At 57.2% G+C, this 21748-nt stretch overlaps 1 protein-coding gene across 3 annotated transcripts in view; it reads left to right on the plus strand.

Moving 5' to 3' along the window:
• The window catches only part of DNAJB6 (DnaJ heat shock protein family (Hsp40) member B6), an 80858-nt gene extending 69329 nt beyond the window's left edge, over positions 1-11529 (plus strand). For 2 of the 3 annotated variants that reach the window (XM_032753234.2, XM_058428596.1), the window contains exon 9: positions 3961-4289. In XM_032753234.2, the coding sequence (XP_032609125.2) occupies positions 3961-4274 (314 nt within the window). In that variant the 3' untranslated portion in view covers positions 4275-4289. Of the gene's footprint in view, positions 1-3960; positions 4290-10187 lie in introns of those variants that run through there. The other variant, XM_058428598.1, reaches the window with a different exon arrangement.
• Positions 11530-21748: the final 10219 nt, after the last annotated feature.

Here is a 21748-nt window from a genome sequence, read left to right on the forward strand (position 1 = left end):
CCGAGTCTGAGGTGAGGGCCATGGGGTGGTGCTTGTTCCGGTTCTCCTGCAGCCGGTCTGTCCATCCTGCCTGCTGTGACTGCTCTCCAGCCACTTTCTCTTTTTCATTTTTCTTGTTGGAAAGCTGTAGAAGGCGGTGGGGTGAGAACGCTCCATCCACAGTGCAGGTTAGAACCTTGGAGGTGATGGCTTTGCCTGTCGGTGAGGTGAACAGAGCCTCCAGCAGTGCCGGGCATGTAGCCGGGGCAGCTGCGGCAGGAGGGTGCCCAGAGCCTTGGCTCTGAACAGATAGAACCATCGAGGCCAAATCAGGCAGTCCTCCTGTTCAGACCAGCTGTGTGTCCCTTTTGTCAGACAGCTGATGACCCCTGCTGGCACATCTGCGTCCCAGCCATGAGGCGGCCGCTCCCTGTCCATGCCGGCAGTGCACCGTGCTCACGGGAAGCTCGGTGTGGGGGTTTGGAGCAGCACCACCCTGCATGACCCCCCAGGTGATGCCAGGGAGATCTGGATAAGGAGGTCCTCATCTCCACCTTCATCTTCTTTCCTCAAGTCACTCTTCCTGGCACCTCACTAACCATGAGGTTTCACGGGAACCTTGGGGAGTCCCTTGTGTGCTTGGCCTGGGGACACAGGACTGTGTTGGACCGCTGTAGCCAGAAGGGTTTTTCTAGAGACCAGACCTAAGCAGCTGCTGTCCACCTGCCACGTGTGCCAGCCCCGCCCTCCTCCCAAGTGAGTGGGGGAGGGAGGCTTCTGGGTGTTGCCAGGACCTGGCTGGGAGCGGAACAGCTGAGCTGTGCAGGAGGGGATGGGGCGCAGGCATCCGCAGGAGCCAGGCTGCCCTGTGGATGTGGGTGTGGAGCCTGCACCTTTCTCCCCCAGTCACTCCAGGGCTGCTCTGAGCCTGCAGCCGGCCAGCTCAGCGGCCCGGGGTTGGAAGGCACGCAGCGTCCATGCCTGCCCGGCGGCCTCAGCCTCTGAGGAGACGACGCAGGGAGCTTTGGACGCTGCAGGTGTCTTCAATATTCATTTTCAAAATATCAGTCTTAAGTCTCAGTGTGGCCTTTTTCTAAACAGACGGTAAATACAAAACCTCCCCCAGAGCAGCTCTGAAGGCAGCGCGTTTCTGTTCCTCCGCGGTGGGAGGAGGCCGGGCTTTGAGGGCGGGAAGCCCTGGTTGAGGCTGGACCCGAGGCCTGGCCCTCCCCAGGCGATGGCAGCCCCGGCTGACCCACAGCCCTCTGAAGACAGGTCCTCGGACACCCGCCCGGGGGCGTGTTTTCACCTGCGGACCAGGGGTGCGGGGGACAGCTGGGAGTTGGGGGTTCCCAACCGCAGCTGAGCTGGAAGTGCAGAATTTCAACTGGCAGCAAGACTGGGCTTCCCAGATCCAGGATGAGCCAGGATGTGTGGGGTTACCCTGCCCGCATTTTCCCTCTGAGTGGAGTGGGGCGGGTGAGCGGCTCACGCTTGGCTCCGAAGCTCCCTGGGCACCGGGGTGTGTGACTGGGCCAGGCAGGGGGCGGCTCTTCTGGCGGCAGTCACAGAGCTCACGCTGCATCGCTGTGCCCGGGGAAGACTTCACAGCTGTGGATATTTAGGATCCAGTTCAGTGTGTCACACACCAGAAACTTTAAATTTTTTTCTCAAATGTTCTACATTAGTTGGCAAAGTATAATTCTTAAAAGTCATGGCGGAGTATTGGGTGTGATCCTCCTGGAGGCAGGAACGGGCTTGGCACTGGCAGGTTCCGGCTGGCCCTGTGCTGCTGTGTGCGTGGGTCCCCTCGTCTCTCCTCTCTCCCTCCAAGGTGGGACGTGGTACCCTGGGAGCACCTGTGCTGAGTTTCTCCTTGGTGTCCAAGGGGTTGGGACAGCCCAGGGTCCACAGGTGTCACCGGGGCAGCCTGCAGATGCTTCTTGGCGATGCGGCCCCTTTGAGTTTCAAGGTCAGATCTGGAAGCCACGTTGCCACACAACAGCAAGTTTGCAGCACTGTCACCACGTGTCCCGCTCTCCTGCCAGGGTCCAGGCAGCTGGGAAACAGCTTGGTTTGCTGAGAAGCCACGTCCCGGTGTCCCTGTCCCAGAGCCCTCCTCGCTCCCAGCCTGCAACTGGGGCCTGGTCAGGGGGCCCTGACATGTTTCCTCCTGCTGGGGGTGCGCTCAGGAAGTGCTGTATATGCATGGCACCCGCGTGCACGGCCTGTGTGCTGAGGGCTGTTTTCCTTCACTCACGTCATAGAATCACAGACAGCAGCCCTGCCATCTGTTTGTTCTGCAGGTGAGCACGGGAGTTCCCAAGGGAAGAACTGGCCCCGGGCTAGGTGACCCCTCTCAGCTCAGCAGTTCTGTGTGATGCTGAGAGACGTGCGTGCGTTCTCCTGGTGCAGCCATCTCAGCAGGGGTCCTGGGGGTCCCCTGGCAGGACGCACGGGCCGGGTGTTGACAGTGGGGTGTCATAGGTGAAGCCTATGGGGTGTCTGTCACAGCCTGCGTTTACACTGCTTGGTTAAATGGTCCCCAAAATCATGTTTCTGTGTTCAAAGTGTGGGGAAATAGGATTGGGGTAGAAGGTGACATCTGAGGCCTGCGCCTCCTCTTGGGTTTGCTGAATTCCAGAAACGATTGAGCCCTGTGGGCGCTGTGCTGCAGCTTTAGGGTTTTGTGAGGCTTGCCCTCCCCTCTGGGGACACACAGCCACCAGGTTGCGAGTTGCCCAGGTCTTGGTGTTCCTTGGAGATGAATTTCTGCACTTGTGTGGGGGTCTTCCTTAGGCGAGCATCACCGTCGTGGTCTCCAAGGACCAGAGCTTGGCCTGAGGGGACAGCCTGAGAGCAGGCTCCTTCCTGACCTTGGAGCCGGTTCTCTCCGTTGTGGTTGAGCCACATTTGAGCTCCTGGGGGCAGGCCCTGGGCCTGGCTCTCAGCACTGGAAGTGGTGTATAGGCCAGTTTAATTGGAGAAGCTCCTGAGTGTCTGTCGATCTGTCAGTCCATTGGGTTTCAGGCGCATTTGAGTGCTCCTCAGTGCTTGCGGGGAAGCGAGGAGGACGGGGCTGCCCCTGGCGTAGACTCTCTGCTGTGCCACGGGAAGGGTCTAACTTGCTTTACATCTGCGCAGGGCTCGGGGCCCGAAGTGCTGGGTGCGACACGCTTGCTTCTGGAGCTCTGACGCAGCTGCCTCCCTCACATCCACACGGCGACTGCCACTCAAACTTTACAGTGGAGATCATTCTGTGAATATTGTTTTCTTGTTTTTATTCCTCGTATCCATCAGTGTTTAAAATATTTTTTCGATATTTCTCTTTTTTAATGCATGGCCTTCCAATGACTTTTTCTGTATTTCAAAAGATTAATAAAAGCACAACTTTTCAGAGCATTGAGGAGCCGGCCCGTCTTGGGTGTGTGTGTTGTGCGGGGCCAGAGCTGGAGCTGCACTGCAGTGGCCGGGATGGCCCTGCCTTGGGCGGGGCTGTGGCTCCTGTGGGCGCCGCCACTGCTGCCACAGATTTATTCCAGCACGAGGCGGAGAGGGTGTGTCTTCTGTGTGTGAACTCTGAGGATGAAATCGCCAACTGGACCCAGAACCATTCTTCCCCAGGGTGGCCCAGCTGGCTGGTTTTCACAGTGAACTTGTCAGCCCTGGACCGTGATTTCAGTGGGGCACACTTAGTCTTGGAAAAGGCGTGTTGACTATGCCAGAGCTGGTGGGGCGGGGAGCCGCTTCTTCCAGGAGAGAGAGAGGGGGATTTTCAGATGACTCACTTTTTCCCCACTCTCGGAGGATTAAGTTCTGGCCCCAGTGGTGCCACTGAAGAAAGGAGATAACCTCTTTCTCCTCCCCAGAGATGACGCCTCGGGATTCAGGGAGATCGTGCGGCCAGCTTCCCTCCCTCTGCTCTGGATGGGGGCCGGCCGCCGCCGCTCACTCACTCTCTCTCTCCCGCTGTGCCTGCAGGTGTGGCCGACGAGGATGCCCTCGCTGAGGAGCGCATGCGGAGAGGCCAGAACGCCCTGCCAGCCCAGCCTGCCGGCCTCCGCCCGCCGAAGCCGCCCCGGCCTGCCTCGCTGCTGCGACACGCGCCTCACTGTCTCTATGAGGAGGAGGGCGAGCAGGACCGACCTCGGGCACCCGGGCCCTGGGACCCCCTCGCGTCCGCAGCAGGTGTGCAAAGGGAGGCAGCCGTGGAGCAGGCCCAGAGTGAGACTTCTCTGGGTGCCAGAGGACAGCGAGGACACAAACCGCGCCTGTGCTGCTGTGTTCTGACCTGAGCGGGCGTGGGCGGCCGGGCGGGGCGGGAGGAGGTAGCTTCGCTCTGCTCCTCTCCCGCTCGCAGCGCCCCACGCCATGTTGGCTCCGGGCCTCCTACCGTTAAAACGGGGTCCGCGTGTCCTGTACACAGTGTGTTGCTCCGCAAAGGATGACAGAGCTGCCACGGCAGTGCGAGGTGCTGCTTTTACCGTAGACGTGCCTTTTCGTAGCTTTCAGCCTAGAGCTTGAAGCCTGTGGCTTGGGCCAGGTGGTCTCGTGCTGGTGGGGTCTGCATTTGCCCCTGCCCCTCCGTCAGCTTCACCTTCTCGTGCCTTCTTCTGCGCTGGGTGCGGAACAAAAGACCCCTCAAGTCAAGCCTCCTTGTGAAGCGTAGTCTGCCTGCCCACCCACCGTGGGGTTCTTGGCCGCCCTGCCCTCCTCCCACCTCTTAGGGAGCCGGATAGTCTCTGAAGTGAGTGCCCCAGAGAAGTTCTGGGTCACCCTGGGGACGTGCTGTGCATGTAGGCTTGGCCCTGACTGCGTAAAGCCCAGGGTCCGTTGAGTGTGAGTCGTGCGTCAATTGGAAGTATTTGTGCCCCTTCTGGTTCTTATCACCGCACGCAGTGAGGTGACCCCAGCCGCTCATGTCGCGCAGGAAGACATGCATGGCTGATCTCTGGGTTTGGGGCACTGAAGCGGATGTCGTGAGGTGACTTCTGTGGACTTGGGCCGAACAGCACTGTCTAAGCAGGACATGAAAAGAAGGGGGGAGCGTCTCTCCTTTTCCCTTCATGGAACTTTCTATTGAAAAATTAGCCCCTTCCAGCCCTTCTCGGATGAAGCACAGTTGCCGGTTACGCTTCCGAGGAGGACGGAAGGTGCACCCCCAGCCGTGAGAGCCTCAGGACGTACTGCCTGTGGGTGGGCACGGCAGCCCCCCGAGCCGGCCGCCCACCTGCCGTGCTGCGCTCGCTTTTGCCGTGTGAGTCTGTGCTGTGTCATTGAGTGACAGACAGAGGCAGTTGCAGGCTGCATGCACCCAGAAAGCACTCCCCCTTCACTGGGTGGGGTTGGGGAGGCTCCCCAGGATCCCTGCACTGAGCGGGCGTGGGGGAGGCTCCCAGGATCCCTGCACTGAGCGGGCTGAGCGGGCGTGGGGGAGGCTCCCCAGGATCCCTGCACTGAGCGGGCGTGGGGGAAGCTCCCCGGGATCCCTGCGCTGAGCGGGCATTGGGGACGCTCCCCAGGGTCTGTTGTGCGCTTCTGGTACTGAAGGGTCTGATGGCCATAGGGAGGGCGCACTGTTTGTCGATGGGTCTTTGCAAAGTGCAGGATAGAGCAGGGTCGTAGCTGTGGTGTCCCTGAACCACTGGGGTTAGGAGGCCACCGGAAGCCTGGCCTGCCAGGGGCCTTGTGATTTCCCAGGCCCCGAGAATGTGGTGTGCAGGTGTGGGCCCCTGGGGGGAGCCATGTTTAAAGTGTGGTGAGGCTCCTGGAACAGCACCCACCGCAGGCCCGAGGCCACACCTGTATATGGGAACTGGGCCGGTCTTCTCCTCCCGGGCCGTCAGCGCCTGTGGCTGTGGCTGTGGGCGGGACTGATATGGGCAGGCAGGCGCTGTTCTCCCCACGCCTCACGGCTTTGCCAGTTTGTACCCTCGGCTTCCCTGCCATACACCGTTTCTGAGGGGGAAAACTGGTTGACTGCTCAACACAAATCCTTACAGCAAAGAGGCCAGCGATGGCTTTTGTTTCTGCCCAGATCCTCTTTGTGGATCTTCCGTCCTGCGGCTTTTCCTCTCTTTCCTTTCCTTTTTTTACATCACTTCATGAGATCTTGAAGACACCAAAGTAACCATCAAAGATTTAAAGACGTGATTTTTATACAAATATATAATGAACACGTCGGAGACTTTTACTTAAGTTCTTAGTGAGAGATGACAAAGCTGACTCAAAGGATGAGTCAAGAAACCACTGCAGAGTTGGAGACAGAACTGGAGTGAAATTGCAAAGCAGGGTGGTTTTGCTCTCTGCAGAGGCCATTTGCGACTCAGTCACCAACTCCGGTGTCAGGGCGCTGGTGGGTGACAAGGAAGAGGTTGAGCAAGCCTCTGCCCCTGCAGGCTCGCTCACTGTGTAGGGATCAGAGCACCTGCACCACCAAATCCGAACAACTGTACATGTTTACAGACAAGGGCACGTGCTAGTGTGGGAGTGACAAAGTCACACGGGTGCAGACCCCTCAGCTCCAGCCTGCTGGGTGTTCTGACGAGTGGACTTTGTAGCGCTAACACAGGCTCCTGAGTCAGGATACTGGTTTGCTGCATTTCTGCATCACTGAAGGTCTCACCTTCCCTGAAGCCCCTTGTCACAGAAAACCCATGACTCTCGGCCAGGCCTCTGGGTGCCTGGAAGATCCCACTGTCATCTTTTTGCGGGATTTGCATGTCCTGGGCAAAGTTCCCGTAAAAGGAATCCAGTGAGGAGACCAGCCACCCGGCAGTATTGATGGCCCCCGCTTTGGCCTCCAGCCTTCTGACCGGTCCTATCGGAGCTCCCAGGAGTGAGCGAGCTTCCGCTCATGGAGTCACAGCCAGGTGTGCAGCCCCCAGGCCTGGGCGGTTCTAGGGCATGATTTTTTTAGGCTGGAAATGAGCTCTCACTTGAGATGCACCCCTCAAAATACCGAGCGTACTGCTTCTGTGAGAATTTCCCCTCCTTGTGTCTGGTGTGATTGACAACGGGTGCAGCCAGTGGAAGCAGGAATGTTGGGGAGCGCGGGGTGCAGGGGGTGCCCCATCCCAGTCAGCGGAGCAGCGGGTCGGCGGGGAGCACCTGTCCCTGCTGCGTGGTGCGGGGTCCCCGTGGCTGGCATTTGCCGCGCTCGCTCTGCCTTCGTTCAGAGGAGAGGCACCACCGGGAACCCACCGGGTACTCACTCAGGCTTTGGAAAGGCCGAGCGATGTTTTGTGTTTGTGAATTGCACACATACGCTAGGAATATCAAGAACACGTAACTGTGAAAAAAGGAAAAGTAAAATGACTGAACAGGAAAGAAAGAATAAAGCAGGTCCTTTATTTTTTTGGCTGAGGAAAGCAGCCTGCCCTGGAACGCTGTAGAACGTCTCCCTTTTTGTGAAGCACAACATGGAGCTCTCAGAACTGCAGATGGGGATCTAGCCCTGCCCTCAGCTTCAGCAGCTCGAAGTTTATCTTTTTAATGAAACTAATTTGTGTATTTGTCCTTAAGGGTTTTCAACGTTTCCAGAAGTCGTTTTCTTTTTTTTTTTTTTTGAAACGGAGTCTCGCTCTGTCTCCCAGGCTGGAGTGCAGTGGCATGATCTCAGCTCACTGCAAGCTCCACCTCCCGGGTTCACACCATTCCCCTGCCTCAGCCTCCCGAGTAGCTGGGTAGCTGGGACTACAGGCACCCGCCACCACGCCCGGCTAATTTTTTTTTGTATTTTTAGTAGATACGAGGTTTCACCGTGTTAGCCAGGATGGTCTCGATCTTCTGACCTCGTGATCCGCCCGCCTTGGCCTCCCAAAGTGCTGGGATTACAGGCGTGAGCCACCGCGCCCGGCCAACCCAGAAGTCGTTTTCTATCAGGACAAGTTTTTAAGTAGTCACTGGTGGGAGAGCATGCCTCTGTGGACTGTGCCTGAGGCTGGCGGTCCCACGAAGGCCCAGAGCCCGCGAGCCAGTGCCCAAGGCCATGTCTGATTTGCAGGAGGTTCAGGTGACAGGAAGGCCTGCTCTGTTTTTCTCACTTCAATTTTGGACTTTTTTTTTTTTTTTTTTTTTTTTTTGAGACAGTCTCATTCTGTTGCCCAGGCTGGAGTGCAGTGGCGTGATCTCGGCTCACTGCAACCTCCGCCTCAAGGGTTCCAGCGATTTTCCTGCCTCACCTCCCGAGTGGCTGGAACTACAGGCGCTCGCCACCATGTCTGGCTCATTTTTGTATTTTTAGTAGAGATGTGGTTTCTCCATGTTGGACTGGCTGGTCTCGAACTCCTGACCTCAGGTGATTCCCCTGCTTCAGCCTCCCAAAGTACTGGGATTACAGGCATGAGCCACCGCGCCCGGCAATATTGGAGTTTTGAAGAACACCAGAAAGTGGTTTCCTTGTAGCGGACCCGCCCCTGCCCACCATCCCGGCAGCCCCAGGGGGGTGAGGGCGACTGCAGTGTGGTCACCTCAGGCTTTCCGTCCCTAACTCATAAAGGACCAGCGGCAGCAGTTGCTTTAAAGGAGTTCCTATGACTCCCTTTGTTCTGGGGTCTTGGTAAAGTTTGCTTTGCTGAAGCGGAGGAACCGCCGGCGGTGCTGACCCCTCACCCCGCCCCCATCCCACGGGGTCCCTTGGGTCCTGGGGCACGAGGATCCCCTGAGGGACACAGCCTCCAAGAGCTGGCTCCTCGCGACGGGGGTCTCCTGGCTTCCTCCCGCTTCCTTTCCTCTGCGTTTTCCGCAGAGCTGCCTCCCCGCTTTGGAAGCAGGTACTCAGCGGCCTCTGCAGCCGCCAGCGGCACACAGGCCTCTCTCTCTGTTCTTTCTTTCTTTCCGTAACTGTAACTTGAGGCACATTTTCTAAATATGCAGCATGTGGAAAGCTTGGCGGTTCACAGAATGTGCATCTCGTGCTGCTCCCGTAGGGCGGTTAGGACTCGCTCGGCTGGCAAGGAAGGTGGCAGCCTCCACTGTGCACCGGCCACAGGCGGGTGTGGTGTGGTGTGGTTGTGGTGTGGTGTGGTTGTGGGTGGGGTATGGACTGGATCTGCAGGCTTGTCCCTCTCTCGTGGAGAACTGTCGGGGTCCAGGCAGTGCTCAGTGGTGAGAGCCACGGCACAGTTGAAAGTCCACATGTGTTTGCCCCACTGTGGTCCAGGACATGCGTGAGCCACACTCAGTGGACTTGCACGTGTGACGTGTTGGTCAGCGTGGCGGCCCCTCAGCTGGGTGTGGAATGCATCTGATTGGAGCCCGGCGGCCGGCCCACCATGATTGTGATTCTCTGGGGCGAGTCCTGAGTGTGGGCAGGTCCTCAGGCCCCCGAGAGGGCTGTGAGCTGGCTCCTCCCTGTGAGGCCCGATGCCACCATGTGAAGTTGTGTGGGTCTTTGGAGAGTTCTGGCAGGTCGAGGGCCCGTGCGTGTGGGACCCAGGCCTGCCCTGCCTGCTGCTGGCCATGTTCCCTGTGCCCAGTCATGTTGACATTTGTGGCCAAATTCAACATCAGGCCTGTTTCCTGCACCCACGTTGGCACACACTGAGTTCGAGACAACTTCTGCAGAAATGAATCCAGAGGTGTTTATTTCTGGCGCGTTGGATCAGATGTTCAGAGGGTGGGCGTCTTTCTCCGTGCGCTTCAGCTGATCAGTCAGTGTCAGCCGTTGACTTTAGCAACAGGGAAATGAAAGACTTTACTCAATAAGAAATGGGACTTTCTCACGCTGGATGGCACAGAGCCCGCAAACGTGAGGCCAGTCCACACCAAGGCTTTGCCTGCAGAAAGGCTGCACTGTGGCCAGCGGGGGAAGCGGAGGAGACACCTGTGGACACCCTCCCCACAGGTGGGCACGCCTTTGCACAGGCCCAGTGTGTGTTCTGAAGGAGAGCCCAGGGCGGGGTTTCGGGACTGAGGTGCAGCCGTGCCCAGGGTGGGCTTCTAGCTCTGCCGCTGGGCGGAACTCGGGTAGGTGGGAGTCCTCACTTCTCTGCAGGGTGGTGAAGCTCTCTGGGAAGTGTGAGCAGTTCTCAACGTGCACCTTGGAAAGTCAGCGCCCATTTTGAGGTTTAGGTGTGGCCAAGATAGACGACTTCATTTTGTTGCTTTTTGTTCTTAACATGGGGAGATATTTAGAAAACATATTTGGCTCTTGCTGGGGAAGCAGTGCTGTTCCGCACAGTGTTTTACAAGCCGTGTTTCCTTAGGATTGAAAGAAGGTGGCAAGAGGAAGAAGCAGAAGCAGAGAGAGGAGTCGAAGAAGAAGAAGTCGACCAAAGGCAATCACTAGACTGGATTTGAGGCACGCGGTGCACCCCAGACGCTGGCGCTCCACCGTGCTCGGCATGCGGTCGTGCACACGCGCTAGGTAGCAGCGTCGGTCAGGACTGTCTCGAGGCCACACTCGCTCGGCAGGATTATGCAATCACGGATCAGTCAGAGCAGGGTCAGGAGACGGGGCTGACGGCACGGGTGGCGGGGATAGACGTTTGGGATGCGGCCGCGACTCTCTGCTTCTCTCCAGCTCTCAATCTGCTAGCATTTTCCTCTAGTGCTTCCGGATCCTCTTCATTCTTTTCGGCTACTCCACCACTCCGCATGCTGCTGGAATATTTCTAGCTAACTGAGTAACATTCATGAAACGAGGCTTTCTGTGGCGGTGTAGTGTTTGGAATTAGAAGGTAATTCAGTAGAGTGTAACTTAGAGAATATTGCAAGTGACACATTGAATCCTGCCCATCAGGGCACCTTTTCCTCAGAGCAATCCAGCCACACGAATAGAAGGCTGTCGTGAATCACATCAGATGTAAAATCATTCCTTCTGTTTACTCTTTTAATTTTCATCCTCTGCAGGTAGTGCAAATTCAACTTCAAATATGGTGTAGGTTTTGCTAGATTCCATATTTTTTTCTTGGATTTTTGCTAACTATTTTTAGCAAAAATTTTTTGCTCAGCGGCACGCTCCCTAGTGTCCATGGGCTAGGGCTGTGCTGGGGAAAACGGGCCGGTATTTACACATGCGCAAAACACCCAGAGACGGCGCAAGGAGGTTGAACTAATGTTTCGGTTCGCGAACATTGACTCCTTCGGAAAGTCACTTCATTCTAACGAGATGTGCCCACTTCCGGACATTATTTCATTTGCATGATGTATTGCTTCTTCACTTTTTGTTTTTATTGAGCACGGAGTAGAATTTCAGGGCTGCCTTGACTTCTTCCCTGCATGCTCCCTCTCAGTGACTTCCCTTCCCTTTCACATGAGGATCTGCTGTTCATGTTGCTTTCTCCTTTGTCCTCTTGGACTTGAGGGCATTGTGAAAAGCTTTGATGTGATTTTAAAATGCCAGCAATTTTAATCTAGCAGTGTTGAAGCTGGGAATGTTTTGGCGCAATCCATGTAGCAGTGACCCAGGCTTGGGATCCAGAAACAAGTGTGACCTGTGATTTTATTTAACACAACTTTGCCAAAGAGTTGTCTTTGTTTATTTGGTTTTGGTGGGGAGAGGGGTGGGTATTTGATGCTTTCTGTGGACAATGTAACCCTAAACACGTGCCACCTACATAAATAAAACATAAGCATATTGAATACAGCTTGCCTGCCGTCCTTTGTAAGCGCCAGTAAGTTGCACTGTTAAGACTGATTAAAAATAAAAGCAGTTCTTCAACATTATAATTATGAAGGATAAAGTGGTGTTTTGCAGGCAGAAGGCTTGCTTCTGAAATGCGTCACTGTAAGGTAAAAACATGACTTTAAAGCTAACATCCCCAGCTGGGCAAAGTGGCTCACACCCGTAATCCCAGCACTTTGGGAGGGCAAGGTGGGCAGATCACCTGAGGTCAGGAGTTCAAGACTAGCCTGGCCAATATGGTGAAACCCCATCTCTACTAAAAATACAAAAAATTAGCCGGGTGTGGTGGCACACGCCTACAATCCCAGCTACTCGGGAGGCTGAGGCAGGAGAATTTCTTGAACCAGGGAGGCGGAGCTTGCAGTGAGCCAAGATCACACCACTGCACTCTAGCCTGGGAGACAGAACGAGACTCCATCTCAGGAAAAAAAAAAGGCCGGGCGCGGTGGCTCACGCCTGTAATCCCAGCACTTTGGGAGGCCGAAGTGGGTGGATCATGAGGTCAGGAGATCCAGACCATCCTGGCTAACACGGTGAAACCCCATCTCTACTAAAAAACACAAAAAATTAGCCGGGCGTGGTGGCGGGCGCCTGTAGTCCCAGCTCCTCGGGAGGCTGAGGCAGGAGAATGGCGTGAACCCGGGAGGCGGAGCTTGCAGTGAGTCCAGATTGCGCCACTGCACTCCAGCCTGGGAGAGAGAGCGAGACTCCGTCTCAAAACAACAACAACAACAAACTAACGCCCCAATGCACAGATGAGGTGGAAACTGCCTCTTGCGAGGTGGAACGCACACATGAGGTGGAAACTCCCGCAGCCTTCGCAGGAGATATTGAGGGTCCCGAGAGGAAAACCTCGTCGACTCACCCTGGCTCTGCCGGCGACCAAGACAGGGCCAGACATGCACTCAGTGCTGACGTCCTGGCGTCCGGCCTTCCTGGTGACAGGAGAAGGTGGTGCAGTAAGTCGCCTTGCAGGCTGGGGTCGGGGGTGTTTTTAAAACAAGATTAGTCCTTCTCAACCGCTCAGATCCCAGAATCTGCTGCTGAGCTTGTGGCGAGGGAGGCAGGTGGTTCGACAGGTTTAGAGGTGACTGTTGTGCCCTCAACCCTGCTCACTTGACCCTCAGGGCGTCCCAGGAGCGTGGCCCGGCTGCCTCAGCAGGGACACAGCTAGGGAACGTGGACAGAGCCTCGAGCGCCTTCCAGACAAGCCAGGCCACACACAAGACAGGCTCTCGGCAAAGCGGCCAGAGCCCCGTCTTCACACGGCCTGGCTGCCGGGTCAGCTTATGTCACCGGTGGGTCCTCCCATCGCTGAGAGGGAGAGACCCCAACCCCAGGAGGAAGAGGGAGCTGGTGTCCATGGAGCCCGGCAGGTGCATGGCCAGCAGGTAGATATCTGCTTCTCAGGTGAGGAGGGCTGTTGGGGTCTACCCAACCCCTGTGCCCACTGCCCCATCCCCCTAGGGCGTGTTCAGGAGTGCCATTGTGCAGACAGAGCCCATGGCAGCTTATGCCAGCATCTGCTGAGGGGGTGGAGAGGGAGCCCGGTCCCTGGGTGTGCTCGGCAGCTGCTGAGATGATGGTAAGGGGGAGTGTGGCACCTGTCATCACCTTTGTGACGTCCCAAGCACTGGGGGCCCTGCGGGGGATGGGGAAGGCAGTGAGATGCTGGTAGGTGGGAGGCAGGGGGGCTGTGGACAGTGTGGCAGGGACTGCAGTTGTGGGACTGGGGTGGGGGGTCCTGGGGGTGTCAGGACCACAATGGGGCTTCCTGGCCACCCCACTGCCAACCCCAGGGCCACCCTGTACGCCGTTCACTTTTGTCAGGGGCACGAAGGGCTGCAGAACCCACTTTCCGTAAGTAAATACATTTAAACATCCTGAAACATTCACACCCTAACCCTAACCTGGGGTCCCATGTGCCTTCCCTCATGCGGGTTGCACAGCTGGAGACAGAATCAGAACCAGGACATGGCGCCGTCACCAGGGAGAGCTCTCTGCTCTTTTGTTCGGAGGCCTGGAAAAGTGGGACCATGATGTGAATAACCACACCTGCGTTTAACACGTTTTGTTTGTGTTTGTTTTTTTGCAATGGAGTCTCTGTCACCTAGGCGGGAGAGCCGTGGCACCGTTATCACACCTCAGAAAATTAGTAATTCCCCCATGCCAGCTACTTCCCAGTCCATTTTCAGAAACTATTTAGTTTTATTCTTTTCTTTTTTGAGGCAGAGTCTGGCTTTGGCACCCAGGCTGGAGTGCAGTGGTTCAGTCATAGCACACTGTACCTTGATCTCCTGGACTCGAGCGATACTCCCACCTCAGCCTCCCAAGACGCTGGGGCTACAGATTTGCCACCATGCCTGGCTAATTTTGAAATTTTTTATAGAGACAGGGTTTCACCGTATCATCCAGGCTGGTCTCAAACTCCTGAGCTCAAGCAATCTGCCTGCCTCAGCCTCCCAAAGTATTGAGATTACAGGCGTGAACCACTGTGCCTGGCCCGTAATTTTTTTGTTTGTTTTTGTTTTTTTGCAGGAGACTGGAGTTTCATTGTTACTCAAATCAGTCTCCCCGGCCTGTAATGTTTTTAAACTAGACTTCAGTCAAGACTACACATTGCATTTAGTTGTCATGTGTATTAGGTCTCTTTTATTATGAAAGATCTTAATGCCCAAACTGTGTGTGTGGAACAGGTAACTGTAGAAATGACTCCCTCCCCCTGGCCCAGAGGTGCACAGCGCCCACCCCTCTTGTGTATCTGCATCCTATCCCCATCATGTTTTTTTGTTTTTTTTGAGACGGAGTCTCGCTCTGTTGCCCAGGCTAAAGTGCAATGGCGTGATCTCCACTCACTGCAACCTCTGTCTCCCAGTTCAACCGATTCTCCTGTCTTAGCCTCCCAGGCATGCACCACCACGCCCAGCTAATTTTTGTATTTTTAGTAGAGATGGAGTTTTGCCACGTTGGCCAGGCTGGTCTTGAACTCCTGACCTCAGGTGATCTACCCGCCTCGGCCTCCCAGTGCTGGGATTACAGGGGTGAGCCCCCGCGCCCAGCCCCATGGTTCTTCTCAGGCCATGACACTGGGATGTGTAAATCTTGAGATAATCCCTGTTGGTGTGGCTAAGCCAGCAACTCCGTAGACCCTTAGCTTCATTTATTTCCTTTTACTTTCAACGTCTAGGATTTAAGAAATGTTTGCTGTAAACATGTGCATGGTTCCAAAGCAAAATTCACAAACAAGGCGCTCTCAGGGGAGTCCGAATGGGCTTTCATTGCCATTTGTTTTTCCTTCCATTTCAATACATTAAACATAAACAAAAGTTACTTTTATTTATAACTTAATTACATAATATTTAAACATGAAGCGATCCTTCACTCCCGCCTTTGCTTTTCATTCCTGGGCGTCTGGAGGGCGGTGCGCCTCACCGGCAGAGCTGCCGCATTCCGGACCTGCCCCTGCCCTCCCTGAGTTGCTTACCTGGATCCTCTGCCCCCTGTGCTCCTGAGAGGCGTCAGGCCTGGGGGCCGGAGGACCTGCAGTCACACATCTCGGCCCAGCACAACCCGTGTGTGGGGCAGGAGATGTGGGCAACCTCCTGTGCGGCGGGAGCCCCGTGTGCACCTGGCGGTCCTGCTGGAGACGCTGAGTGCAGTCACCGTAGGGGTGCTGGGGCCATGCTCCTCCAGGGCGCGGAGGGTCTCTCGCCTCTGTGTTGGCCCTTCCACTCTCGGAGACTGGTAGCTCGTTCATCTCCCGCTGCCTTGCTGTGCAGCAGCATCTGGGGTTACCATTCGTGAGTGGCTGCAGAACGCCAGCCTCCTCATCCTGTTACTCATCCTGCCTTTATCAGCTTGCTGTCTTCAGAAAAGAAGCCTTCCCGAGTTGAGCACGGTGGCTTATGCCTGTCATCCCAGCACTTTGGGAGGCTGAGGCAGGAGGATCCCTTGCGCCCAGGAGTTCCAGACCAGCCTGGGCAAGTGAGTGAGACCCTGTCTCTACAAAAAAACATAAAAAAGTTGGCTGGGTGTGGTGGCACAGGCCTGTAGCCTCAGCTACTCGGAGGCTGAGGTGGGAGGATCATGTACACCTAGCTGTGGTCATGACACTGTGCTCCAGCCTAGGCAACAGGGTGAGACCCTATCTAAAAAAAAAAGTCTTCCCTTATTGACTGGGCATTTGGTTAAACTGAAATGCACCTTCTACCCCATATCAAAAGTATCAATTAACTGGAGTACATTGAGGGCCAAGCCCCAAGAGAAAGCCGTGCCACCAGGGAGCAGTCGAAGGAGCAGGTCACCGTCCGCTCGGAGAAGAGCCACTCACTTTATTAACTTTAAATATTTTATTTCTAAATTTTGGAAGTAAAATCAACATACAGGGAATACATGATCATTGGTAGAAAAACCAGAAACGCAGATACGAAAGCAAAGAAAAGATCCCTGCCACCTGGAGACCTTGTCTTGGTGGACACACAGCAGTCTGTGCTTTACCCAGCGATCTGCTGGAAAGACTTCGCATCAGGAAATAGAGACTTCCATGAATATTTTCGTGGCATGGAATTCCTTTGTACCGAGATGAATTTATCACAGCCAAGTGCCGTTCTTACTCCTGCGGGTTGACTTCCTGTGGGCGGAAATCCTGTTTTATTTATTTTTTTGCTGCTTCTGAGGAGGTTCTTGTTCCTACAGGGTCCCTTCCTGGACTTGTCTGTTGTCTTTGGGGCGGATTCCCAGAAGTGGGATGGCCAGGTCAAAGGTCAGATGAGCGCTCATGCCTGCGAGCTTCTACCCACCTGCACTCATCCTCCCCACGATCTCTCATCCCCATGGGCTCATCCCTGCGAGCTCCTCCCCACACACTCCTCCCCCTGCCTGCCCTGGTCCTTAAGAGGGGCCCTGCCTTCCATCCCTTAGACTTCCCCACTCTGCAGGGGGTTGGTCGGGGCAGCTCCACTGCAGCCCACACTGGCTGTGGACAGAGCAGGGTCCCTGGAAGGCGTCCCTAGATTCATATTTTAGAGGTTTCTGACAGTTCTTTTTATTTGGCAAAACAGTTTTTTATTGCATCTGGAACCCTCCCAGGCGAGCCCTTTGGTTGCACTGAGGAAGGGCCACAGCCGTGGTTCTTGGCAGGTGAGGCATGGACATGGCCTGGCGCTGTGTGGGGGCCCTGTGTGTCCTGACGAGGCCACTCACATGGCTGCAGGGCTGTTGGGCATCTCAGAGGGCGAGGGCGCCAAGGGGCTGGGCTCCAGACGCTGTCCTGGCACGCAGGCGTGGGGAGAGTTGGGCGGGGTGAGCACCCGTGGGATTCCGGGAGGTTATTTGGGGATGGGAGCAGCCCGGGAAAGATGGACTTCCCACGTTTGGGTGCCTTGGGCCCCTCGTCGCTGGGGTTTGAGTGTTCCTGGCGAGGTGCTGCTGTTCTGTGCCCAGGCCAGGGGGCGGTGACGCCCTGGAGACTCCTCAAGAGCAGGCCCTCGCCGTCCCTGGGCGGTCCTGGGTTTCTCCCCATGCTGACTTCGTTTCTTCTGAGGAGAGGACAGAGCGGGGTGCCGCATGTAAGGTGCTGGCCGTTGGATGACACAGGAGGAGCCTTGCTCTGGGGCGCTGCCACTGTCACTGCTGTCCTGTGTAGGTGCAAAACCCAGGGCCAGAACCCCCCAGCCAGGGGAGGTGCAGCCCAGCCTACCGTTCACCTGGGCAGGAAGCAGGCAGGGACCAGGGCTGCCTCCCAGAGCCGGGCAGGTGGTGCCTGGTTTACAAAACCCAAATTCAGGGAGAAGAGAGACCTGACCTGCAGCTTCAGATCCACGCCTAGGCCGGGAGAGGTGGCTGGTGCCTGTCATCCCAGCACTGCGGGAGGATCCCCTGAGACCAGGAGTTCAAGGCTGCAGTGAGTCTCACCCGTGCCACTGCACTCCCGCGTGGGAGACACCGTGAGCCTTGTCTCCAAAACAAACAAACAAAGATCCACACTGATGCCTGTTCTCCACTTCTCTCCACAACGCTGCCTCCTAATGAGGCGGGTATCTGGGTCCACCCCAGGAACCCCGAGGCTGGAGGCCAAGGGGAGTGTCAGCAACCCTGAGGACTTTCATCCCGGAGGGTGGAGGGAAGAGCCTGAGGTAGATGCATGCACGGTGGGACCCCAGGTCAGCAGTCTGTCCTGAGACCCTGCCCTGAGCTGGGGGAGGGTGCGCCTGGGTTCCACCCTTACCTGAGCGCCCCGAGCTCAGGCTCCACCCATACACGGGCAGCGCTCACCCAGACACCCCGGGAGCCTCTCTGCCCTAGACTGGCCCAAGCACCTGCTGGCCCAGGGCAGGGGGAGGCGGTGAAGGGCAGTGGGCTTTGCAGAGAAGAGGGGTGAAGGCCACCCCTGTTGCCTGTGAAGTAGACTCAGGAGCATGGAGCCCCCCCGTGAGCCCAGAGGGGCCTGGCTGACTGGCGCGTGGGTCCCAGGCAGCCCAGTTAGTATTGTGCCCGCCTCTGCTGTGGGGTCCAGCCTGCTTCGCCCCTAGGCCTCCCTTGAGGGTGCTGCAGGGAGAGCCCGGCTGGCAGGTGACTTCTGGACACCCGGACCTACAGAGCCCCGGCCCCTCCACCCACTTGCTTGGGAGCAGCACGTGGCATCTGCCACTCTCCTGCCTCTGCCCTCTCCCTGGGAGGTGCCCTGTCCCTGTTCTGAGCCACTGTGCTTCTCCCTGCGTTCACGTGGATCAGGCAGGAGGCAGAGGCAGACGGCAGAGGGCTCCCCCGTCTGGGCCCCGCCTGGGTGCAGTGTCCCGGGCCTACCCACAGATGCTGTGGGGCCAGGGCTTCCCAGGGCTGCTCCTGTCTGTTGGACAGAGGTGGGGGCGTGGGCGGAGCCCGGGTGAGGGTAGGTTGGGCTGGGTGAGTGCCGGCTCACTTTCGCCTTTCTTTTTCGTAATAATACTTTTTTTCCTTCTTATTTTGGGGAATATATAGGCTGCTGTGAGGCTCAATTTAGCCGGATGTTTGCGCTCGCGTGCTCACAGCGGCACTGGCCACGGCAGCTGGGGAGGGAGTGGATCCCGTGTGTGGGTGGAGAGATGGACGTGCTCCCTGTGCAGTGGGGCTGCGTCCAGCCCTCCAGAGGACGGGTTCTGAAGTGCTGCCCGTGGACCAGCCCTGTGGACACTGTGAGACCCGCCGGTCAGGAAAGGATGAGCGCTGTGTCCTTGTGCTCACAGGGAGTCCCACGGCCGTCAGATTCCTAGAGGCAGAAAGTCGAATGGGGGGTGCCAGGGGTTGGGGAGGGGCTGGGGAGTTGGTTTACTGGGGACAGAGTTTCAGTTTAGGGAATGGGAAGTTCTGGAGATGGATGATGGTGACGGACACCAAGCAGCTCTTCACACCATGGAACTAACTTGTGCACTTAGGAATGGGGAAAATGGTACATTTCCTATTACATGTATTTTGCCACAATACAAAATTATTAAAAAATAAAAAGATGAGGCTTAGCCGAGAGTTGTGTAACTAACAGCCCCCAGACAGAGCAATGGACGACAGAACTGAGAGTGCAGGGACAGGCTCCCGTCGCCTCCTCCGCGGGTGAGAGTCTGGTGCTCATCTGGCTGCCCACGGCCCGCCCCTCCATGCCGCTCCCCTGGGCATGACCTCAGCCTCCTCCAGGTTCCTTCACCTCCGGGTTCTCCTGACCAAGAGTGTTGGGGCCTCAGGCAGCGGTCAAGGTTGGCCCGAGAGGAAGAGGCGGGTGGTGGGGACGAACCTCTCTGTAGGGAAGGGGCCCAGGAGCTGTCTTGGGACCCGGCACCCCCCTCCCAGCTGGCGGCAAGCAGGGACAAGGAGGCCAGGCCGGTCACCTGGAGCAGACGGACACGGCCCGAGGACACGGCTGGGCAAGGAGGGAGAGCGAGGTGGGGCACCTGGCTGGCAGCAGGGACTGGCCTTCGTCCCTCAGGGCCCATCAAGGGTGGAGCTTCCTGGATGTCGTGGGAAGGATGGTGGCATGGTCTGGACCCCATAGGGGCAGCACAGGTCCCAGGGGTCTGGTACTCAGCTGGGCAGCCCCCGCCAGAAGCCGAGCTGGGGCGCAGTCTTGGAAGCGACTGTGTGGGTTCCCCCTCTGCCTGGCTTCGAGGCCGCCCCTTCCCTCCTGTGACTGGACTAGCCCCCAGGCGTCCTCTTGCCTTCACGTCTGCGCTGGCTTCCATGACTGATGCCTGGCGACCAGTTCGCACAGTGGCAGACGGGGGGCTGGGATGGCCATGAGGTCCCTGGGCCCCCACCACCCTCGTTCCCGGGCCCGGCAGGGACAGGTCTCCCCGGGGCTCCCACAGTCATGCAGGCAGTCGTGGGGGGCTCACGCAGGGTGGGGGTGCAGAGCTGGCCGGAGCACTCCAGGGCTTCCTGTGGGTGGCGGACGCTGGGCCGCCTCACTGCGCATCTCCAGCTTGCTGACGGCGTCTCCGGGGGAACGCACCCCTTCCCCTGGCCTGCCTCCTCCCTGCAAAACGCCCAATCTTGCCTCATGCGGCTTTTATTTGAGTAAATAACTATCATAATGGAGGATTTTAAGAGGTGTTTTGACCCACATTCAAACCTGCTGTGGAAAACACGTTTTTTTTTGTTTTGTTTTTTGTTTTTGGAGTCCCAGTCTCGCTCTGTCGCCCAGGCTGGAGTGCAGTGGCGCGATCTCGGCTCACTGCAAACTCTGTCTCCCGGGTTCATGCCATTCTCCTGCCTCAGCCTCCCAAGTAGCTGGGACTATAGGCGGCTGCCACCAAGCCCGGCTATTTTTTTGTATTTTTTGTAGAAACGGGGTTTCACCGTGTTGGCCAGGATGGTCTCGATCTCCTGACCTCGTGATCCGCCCGTCTTGGCCTCCCAAAGTGCTGGGATTACAGGTGTGAGCCACCGCACCATGTTTTGTTTTTAGGCAGTCTCGCTCTGTCACCCAGGCTGGAGTGCAGTTGTGTGATCTTGGCTCACTGCAAGCTCCGCCTCCCAGGTTCAAGCTATTCTCATGTCTCAGCCTCCTGAGTAGCTGGGATTACAGGCATGCATCACCATGCCTGACTAATTTTTGTATTTTAGTAGAGATGGGGTTTCACCATGTTTGCCAGGCTGGTCTTGAATTCCTGACCTCAAATGATCCACCTGCCTCGGCCTCCTAAAGTGCTGGGATTACAGGTGTGAGCCACCTTGCCCGGCCGGAAAACACACCTTTAAAAAATCGAGTCATCCTTTCCCTCCACAGAAGCCACCATGTGTGCGTGGTGCAGTTTGCTTTGGGGACCCGCCTGGGTGGACCTGTCCCGGATCTCCGTCAGGGTCTGGCCGTGAACTACCTGGCATCTCCGCCGAGGCCTGGGGTGCCCCCTGACTGGCTCCCTGCCAGGGGAGGAGGCCTGGGGACCCCCAGGGGCTGCTGAGGTGAGGGGGGCCCAGGACCCGGCTGAGCAGAGTGAGTGGTCAGTGTCCAGCCCGGGCACAGAGGCGTGGGTGTTCACATCAGGGGCTGTGGGAGGGGTGTCCCCAGCAGAGGGAGGAGGGACGAAGGGGCTATCCCAGAACCCTGGGCTCACCACATGGGGCATGGGGCTGGAGGGACCCCGTGAGGGGAGCTGTGAGGGGCCAGCGGCTATGCTGGGGGCTGACTCCCAGTTGAGGAGGGAGGAGGGACAAAAGCATGGTGCCACCCAGGGCACGACAGGGCCCAGGTGCCCAGCAGCCTCCATGGCACAGGATGGCCTGGGAGCCGTGTGGGAGCCTCGTGGGAGCTGGGATGTGGTGACTGTGACCCGCATGGAGTCAGGCCAGGCTCCTGCACCCCTGGGGAGTGGGCGCCCAGTGGGGCTGCGGTGCTGGGGTAGGCTATCCTCGGAGGATGGTGTCAGTGGCTGTGGCTGGGAATGAGGGAGGGGCTGGAGGGGCTCCCTCTCTGCACCTCTGCTGTGTGAGGCGTCGGCTCCACCGAAGCCCATAGCCTTCTCCTTGGTGAAGGCAGCTGTCACCAGGCGTGTGAGGCAGGGCTGCACCTGCTAGGCCCTCAAAGGAGAGGCTGGGACATCTCGCTGGGGCCTGGTGGCCAGGTCTTCTCCAAGTCCCTTGGGCCAGAGTCTGCTGGGGAGACCAGAACTATTC

This window comes from Hylobates moloch, unplaced genomic scaffold (assembly GCF_009828535.3).
Source record: "Hylobates moloch isolate HMO894 unplaced genomic scaffold, HMol_V3 SCAFFOLD_1, whole genome shotgun sequence".
NCBI classification, from domain to species: domain Eukaryota; kingdom Metazoa; phylum Chordata; class Mammalia; order Primates; family Hylobatidae; genus Hylobates; species Hylobates moloch.